The 7,769-nt window shown below is 38.1% G+C and overlaps 1 protein-coding gene across 1 annotated transcript in view; it reads left to right on the top strand.

Moving 5' to 3' along the window:
- The window catches only part of LOC104495925 (centromere protein F-like), a 6,938-nt gene extending 739 nt beyond the window's left edge, over window positions 1-6,199 (top strand). The window contains exons 2-6 of the mRNA XM_010138974.1: window positions 828-1,024; window positions 2,934-3,049; window positions 4,078-4,169; window positions 4,925-4,931; window positions 6,081-6,199. Of these exons, the coding sequence (XP_010137276.1) occupies window positions 828-1,024; window positions 2,934-3,049; window positions 4,078-4,169; window positions 4,925-4,931; window positions 6,081-6,181 (513 nt within the window). The 3' untranslated portion in view covers window positions 6,182-6,199. The remainder of the gene's footprint in view (window positions 1-827; window positions 1,025-2,933; window positions 3,050-4,077; window positions 4,170-4,924; window positions 4,932-6,080) is intronic.
- The last annotated feature ends 1,570 nt before the right edge of the window (window positions 6,200-7,769 follow it).

Raw genomic sequence — 7,769 nt, 5'->3', positions numbered from 1 at the left:
TCTTTCCCTTTCAGGGCTGTAATTTTACACTTCACTTGGCTCTACCCTGTCAGCCCTCTAGCCAGGAAAACAGAGTCCCTCTTGGTCAGGGTCCTGCTATGCTTCAGATCAGAATTGACCCATTTGTTTGAATTTTCTTTTGTAATGTTTGAATACAGTTCAGAGGCAACAAAGGTTGCCTTTTATTCCCTTTATGCTACAACCTTCTAGCAAAAGCCTAGTAGTTTTCTTTGAGTTTCTTCCTGTGAGTTTCCAGTTGCTTGCTTCAGCCATGGAGGGGAACTGCCATGCTCTCCAAACAAAAAGAGGGGGTGTGATTTAAACTCTCAGAAGCAGCAGCTAAACTTAGTATCTTTCACCTGAAAGAATGTTGTGCAAAGATGTATCCTGACTGTAACCTGCCCCTCAGAGCTGGAGGGCAGCTCTTACCAGGTTCTATTTCCAATTTCAGTGCTGTGACTCTTGGTAATCATTGTCCATTCTTTGTTTAGTGGTTGCTGATGTTGATAGGCTGGAAAGAGAGGTGAGATGATCAGTGAAGAATATGGACTAGTGTGGATTGTTAGAATTTAAGGATTGATGAAGTTTCTTATGACCTTGTATCCATTCAGTAAAAAAAATGTTAATGTCACTGAGTTGAATTTCAAGAAATGTGGTTTTGTTCACGCTCAAGAATATTTAAACAATGTATATCTGAGCTTTCAGTGCTATCGGGATTTTGAAAAGCTAAGAAGAAAATAACAGTATGTAAACCTTGTTATTAAAATAATAATAATTGCACAGAAGGATAGAGAGGATGTTTCTGAAATTGTCTATATTCCAACTAGGTTGAAAATGAAAAAAAAGAAGCTACCACACTAAAAAGAGAGAACCAGAGCTTGATGGAATTGTGTGATAGTCTTGAGAAAGCAAAGCAGAAAATTTCACATGATCTTCAAGCAAAAGAATCTCAAGTCAACATTCAGTTAGGGCAGCTGAGTTCCAGCAGGAAAGACATTGAAAGGCTGGAACAAGAACTGAAAAGGTGAGGACGTGCTGTCTGTTGCTAACCTATGTACAGTGGCGGTTTTCTCAAGTTGTGCTTGTTTCACGTGTTCTTCATGGTCTCTTGTTTTTTCCATCTCATGATTCATGCAGATTTGTGACCACAATCTCAAAACAGTGGCCTGTTTTTACATTACATACACAGGTGCATATATGTATTTCTATATAAATCTGTGCGCCACTTGAAGCAGTTGGCATCTATAGTTCCTGCTTACTTTAGGGGAGTTCTGCAGTGTCACATGAAGAGGGAGCCATTCATTCTATGATTTTTAAAGAAACAAACAAAAAGCTAGTACAGCTGAGTCACCTGGCAAAAGTAATCTGCGAAGAGCTTGGAGTTGCAAGGGAAGTGCATTGATAAATTAGTCTAAGATGAAGTCTGCCAATAAAATATGACAGTTGGAAGAGGGAGCACTGAACATCTATTGGAATGAAAGCTGCTAAAAGCAATGGTGCTGTGGCTGTCAGGGGGATGGCAGTTCCTATGCTAAAAGAGTCTTCTGTAATGCAGACACGCCAAAAAACCTTCATCTGAGGGTGCTCCACAAATGAAACAGTTGCCCATAGTGAAGTGAATGTTGTTACCTGTTAAAACTTGCTCTAATACTAGAGGCACGCTCCATTCTCGAGTAACAGTATTTCAGAAGCTTTGTGTGCGTCAGTAAGGCTGAGTGTCCTGCCTGTGCAATGAACTGTTGTGTTGGCACTAGCAAAGCAGAATTACTGTCACAGAGAGGGGTGAGTCTGTGATACTGTGGGGAATCTAAAGGTAGTTGAAGTATTTAGCTGCTGTGAGAAGATTCTAAATTTCAACAAAACAACTTGTGGCACGTAGAAACACCAGCTTTATGTAAGAGGTTGCTGAGATCCATCAACCAATCTAGTGAGATTTAACAGGGTTGGTAGAACCATGCTCGAGTTTTTTGTATCTGCTGTCACATGTTGGGCCAGAGAGGTTGTGAGCTCCATTTATCCATTCGCCAAATTAAGTCCAGTTTACTGAATTTTCTCCTTCCCATTATATTACTTTGCATAGTTGTCCACTACAAAAGATCATCAGTTACTACGTGTAGCTTGATCTTGGCAACAGTTTTTGGTTTTGTATTTGGTTCTGGTTGGTTTTATCCTGATAACTGATTTACCAACTGTTCAACAGCAACTGACAGTTCACTGGGAGAGGAGTTCTTGGTGTTATGCTGTGAGAATGAGGGCACGGAAGTGGAAAGGCAAGTTGTGGAGTTACTAATGTGATGGGCTGTAGCCTGGAACCGTTGTCTTAACCTGTGCTCACTGGGCAGGACAAAGATTGCTGTATAACCTGCAAAGTAGTTACATGTTTTCATCGGATGAGCTTGTAACATTTCATGGTCCAGAGTCACTGGGCTGGGTTGCCTGCTGTGGTGTTTTGGGTAGCGATGTAAATAAAATGAAAAATAGTCAAGTGGAGGGTCTTCCCTTTCGTTTTCACGAGGAATGCAGAGGTTTCTCAAAGTGCACAGTATCAAGACATAGAATAGTAATGTGTTTCTTACCGTAAAGATGCTTACTGAAGAGTAAGTGTTTCATGTTATCAGTGGTTACAGTGATTTGGGTGTGTTTAGCTGGACTGCAGCTTTATACAGTGAGATTTTAAGCAGTTCTAACTGACTTTAGTCTGCTTGGGTTTGCTTGTTTGGTGGTTTTTTTTTTTAGCTTTGACTCCTATATAATTGATTAAATAATACATTCTTCGTATTTCTCTGTTATAGTACCTAAAAATTTTCAGTGGACGTATCTTGACTAAGTTATTAGAATAATTTAATTTGTTTGTGCATTTCAGGCTCTTAAAAACAGATAATTAACACTTAGTTTCCATTACTAATTTCTGCTGGTGCTTTTTTCCTAAACAGATGCAAATGTGAGCTTGAGAGAAGTCAGCAAACATCGACTGCAGGAGACTTGTCATTCAGTGGCACTCCACAGAAAAGTTTTACTGCTCCTTTAACACCAGTTCAAAGTCATAATGGTAAATAATTTGTTCTGCGTCTAGCACAGATAGTTAACTGTCAGTTTTCTTGGAAGGTGAGGAGTGTTTTGCATGTTACTCTTGTACTGAGTTGCCTTGGCCCTATTATATAGCTTATTATGACAGTGTCTATTTCCCCTTTCCACAGTCACCCTTGAGGAAGTTGTAGCCTGCTGTGAGGCCACCCCTCAGCCTTCTCCAAGCTGAACTAACCAAGTGTCTTCAGCTGCTCCTCTTAAGTCTTGCCCTCAAGACCTTTCACCATCTTGGTCGCCCCTCTCTGAACACTCCCTGATAATTTGATGTCCTTCTTGTGTTGATGCACCCAAAACTGCACGCAATACTCAAGGCAGAGACCACACCAATGCAGTGCAGAGTGGGACAGTTGCCTCCCTCCAACATTCTCTGGAATCATAGAATTGTTTAAGGGGCTTTGCCACAAAGCATTCTAGTTCTAGAGTTTTCCTGAGAGGTGTAGAATTCAAGAAAAGAGAAGCAGGGCTTTTGTTTTGGACTAGTGTGCTACTCTTACAATTTCAGTGGAAGAATCCTAAACAAACTCTTTGGTCAGTTCCTATTGTGTATGAAGGAATTGTAGGAGAAGATCCAGCCTTTTTTTCTTGTCATTTCTTAGTAATATTAATGCTATTGGGCTACTGGTAGGAAAACTTAAGAAAAAAGTATATAATCTATATGTATGTGTATTTATAATGTAACATGAGTTTATATATATATTTTTTAAGTGCATTTGTTATAACTACGCACTTTTTTTGGAGAGACATTAAAATAAAATTCTGGCATTGGATCCTTACTTTTAACAGTTGTGTTTTCATTCTAATGTTAAGTTCCCCTTATTCCACCAGTGTACATTTGAGGTCCTCAGTTACTGAACATGTTGTATGCACAGTTGTTTCTACCTTGTGATCTGACACTTCTGATAGCTGTTCGTGTTTATCATTCCTGTGGTAGCAATAGGCTAGCAAACATCACTTACATACTAAGATTATGATGTATTTGTGTCTTTGTAGATTCTAAGTTTGAAGAATTAGAAGAAAAGTACAAGAAAGAAGTACAGGAAAGGAAAAAGCTAGAATTAGAACTGAGAACCATCCAGGCTAAGGTAAGTATTACTTGAGAATGGTATGAGTGATATGTAAGAAAGTAACTGAGTGAACTTGGAAAATGGAGTGGAAAACTAGTGAAATACAGTCTACATCGGTTAAACAATAATAATAATAAAAGAGAGTTAATCTGTGTGTACTGCCATTCAGAAATAATCCTGCAGAATCCAGAAGAGCCAACATAATTGACTAGCAAAGGGAAGAAGGACATTGAATATGAGAACACATTCCTCAACAACTGAAAGTCTCATGCAAGCAAGGACAAGACAAAACAGTGTCAGTTTTGCCAAATTGGTATGATAGGAAAATAAAATAGCCTTGAAAAGATTGAGAAATAACTTACCTAGCAAATAAAAACTATTAACTTTTTCAAACACATAAATAGTGTGAACTGTATTTGGGAATCTCTGAGGCCAGTAGATGACTAAGATGTGAAAGCCCTCAAGGAAAAAAGGGCCATTGCAGATAAGTAATTTTTTACTGTATAAAGGCTTAAAATGTTTGTGTATCAGAGCCTTTCTTTATTGGGGTTAAATCTGCGGCATAGCCTCAATTTGAAAAGTCAGAATTATTCTTAAAATAGATTGATAAAATTAATAGCAATAAAAAAAATTGCCAGATGCAGTTAATATTTACCCATTAATTGATAGGGCACTGCAGTGTGGGACTGCTGAATGATTGATGTATGAGGTACCGGCATGTGACAAGGACGATGCCATTTTTTTACAAAAAATCTTACAATGCTCATTCCTAGAAATATAGTTTTGTCAGGCCAACTTTTTGTCCTGGGCAGAATGTTAGAAACTTAAAGCAATACATTTATTGATGCTTACATAGGTATGGTAAAAAGATCAACCGTGGATTTGTAAAGGGAAAATCATGCCTCGCGTATTTCAGAGGGTTTTTTTTGGGGGGGAGAGGGTGGAGTGATGTTTAAGGATAAAGCCAAGAATGTGTTAGTTAAGTGTGGCTTAGTATGATGTCGTTGGATATTCACAAAACTCTGAAAAAATGAACCGATTTTGATAAGGGGGAGGAGTTTTTGCAAATTTAAAGGTAAAGATTAAGGGCAGTGGCAATAAATGGTCACCTTTTACAGCAGGGGAATGATCAACAGTGAAGCCTGAAAAAGGATTAGTAAAGAGAACTGTGATTTTCAGCAAATTCATTAGTGATCTGAAAGAGTTGAATAACATAGTTGAAGACCACAGTGATGTGATTCCAGGAAACAATTCAATAATTATTGTGGCCAGTTCTCTAAAAATTTCATAACGTTTTCTGGTTGGATTGAGACGTCATGCTGGGTACTACCTGGTTTAGGGCTTTAGTTTAAACAAAAATAAAATGAAACGAGGCATTTGAAAATCCAGTTAAAAAATACAATAGGGGGTTTAGTGTTTGAGGGTGGTGTTTTTTCTCGCTTAAGGAGAATAATGCACCTAGTATTTTGGCCTGGTTCAATTTTTCCATACAAAGAGGTTGAAAGCTGGTACCTGGCATATTTTATATTGCAATTTTGGGCTGTTCTGTGTGTGTAAGTTAATAATCTGTTGAAAATTTACCTGTGTTTGTCCAGAAGAACTAAATACGGGTCAGATATCAGGTATGTTAGCCTAAATGATCTCTCTTGAGAAAGACAATCTGGGTATGTTACTTGTAAAGACACACTGATTGAACTACTTTTTTTTGAGGTCCTGGTTTATGTTTGTAAGCATCAGCTATTCTTGGATACTTGGGCTAAGGTTATTTATGTAGTATAAAAATAATTATATGAATCAGTAGTTTGCAGTGGAGGATGATGTGATGTTATAAACATGTGGAATGAACGACCTATCATCTATTTATTTATTAATAAATTATTTGGTTATATGGACCTGTGTAAAGGTAGAACCTTTTTTTCTTGGACACAGAATCAGCCACGTCCACGAAGCTCTTTGAGTCACAGGGAGATTGCTCGGCATCAGGCTTCCTCAAATGTGTTTTCATGGCAGCAAGAAAAGACACCATCTAGAAAAGAAGAAACACCTGCCAGGGGAAGTTGTACAACACCCTTTTTTCCACAGGAAAAAGAAACTAATTCTAGCATAGTATCAGCGAAGAATGAGTTTGACAACAGCTTTGCTGAGAACTGTAATTCTTCACTCGTGATCCAGCTAAGAGCACAGAACCAAGGTATCTGATATATTTCTTTAAAACCCAAAGGCTGTGGTTTCATGAAACCTGACGTGTGGATAGAAGAGAGGTGTTGAAATCAGTGCTTTAGTGAGAAGAGAAATATACCTGTGGTTGCCTTTAGCAGCTAGCCCAGCCGGCTGCTACTGTGTGTGTTTTCAATGATCAGTCAGTACGTAGAGTTTATCCACAAGCTGTGGCATCCTTTATGTAAGGGGGGTGAGAGTTGGAAGGGAGGAGTTTGTATTTTTGAGGAGGGTAGGTGATATCATTTAAAAGACAAATGGCCTTCTCCAACAATTCCATTGCTCATTCAACAACTGTCTGAAAAAAGAATTGAAAAACTCTTCAGGATTTCATCACACCTCATTGTTAAATTCAATCATATTGCTTCCTTAATTTTGTATGACTTGAGATTTATGGCTGAGCAATACCTGTGTTAAAAATTCATTAATTGAACATACTTAATGCATAACTGAGTTGGTCCATAATGGATGTTACTGGAAGCATAGAATGAAGTATGAGGCGAAAGTACAATGAAAAACAAGATAAGATTTTGTATTGTGCATATTGACATGAAGAAATAATCGTTCCTGATAGCCAATAGCCAGAAGTGGGCAGAGAGTTGGTTTGTTGTGGATTTGGTGAGTATTTATTTAAGCCTGCTATTGGGAACAGCTTTTCCACTGTTTCTTGTAGGACTATTCTACAAGTTCCTGTACTCTCCAAACTCTCTTTTTTAACACCTACGTTTAAAACTTCAATCTATGTAGCATTTTCAACTTGAAAGCCATATAAATTCTGCATGAGAAAGAACCAGGTTTTGTGACAAAAAGAATTGCTAGATAGTAGTAATTCTGGATAGCACTCCCTGTAGCTGACTGATGTTTTCTACTGCAAAATTCTGCTGTGATTTTGGACTGTAAACTCCTACGGATGTAATATTGTGACAAGATCAATGGATTTCACTTAATATTTTCCCTGTCCCAAAGCAGTATGCATGTAAATAGATAAAAGACTCTATTTACAGATGCCCAATAGCTGAAAAACCTCTTGGAAGCAGAGGCTCGCAGTTGCCCCCCAAAAAAACGTTTGTAGTGGATATCTTCCCTTTAAAAAAAAAAAAAAAAAAAAAAAAAAATAGAAGTAGAGTCAAGTGTTTCTGTGTATTTAAAAACAACAGAAATACGCAGAAACAAACCAGGAGAAGAACAATGTGTTTGCCTTTTCAGCATTTGTGTCCAGCCTCATGTTTTTCTGTGTTTTTATGCAGTAGAGGAAGAGCTGAAACTCTTGGTTTAGCTTGCTGAATGTCTTACAGGGTGCCTGCCTGTGTCAGGAACTCGGGTTGTTATCAAACATACTAAATATTTTAGAATGTGTACACACTTGGAAATGTGAGTACCTGGAAGATGTACCTTTCAAAG

The sequence above is a fragment of the Buceros rhinoceros genome, unplaced genomic scaffold, assembly GCF_000710305.1.
Source record: "Buceros rhinoceros silvestris isolate BGI_N320 unplaced genomic scaffold, ASM71030v1 scaffold19546, whole genome shotgun sequence".
In the NCBI taxonomy this organism is placed as follows: Eukaryota; Metazoa; Chordata; class Aves; order Bucerotiformes; family Bucerotidae; genus Buceros; species Buceros rhinoceros.
Note: the sequence above shows the minus strand (reverse complement) of the source record. Positions and strands in the feature narration are given on the sequence as shown.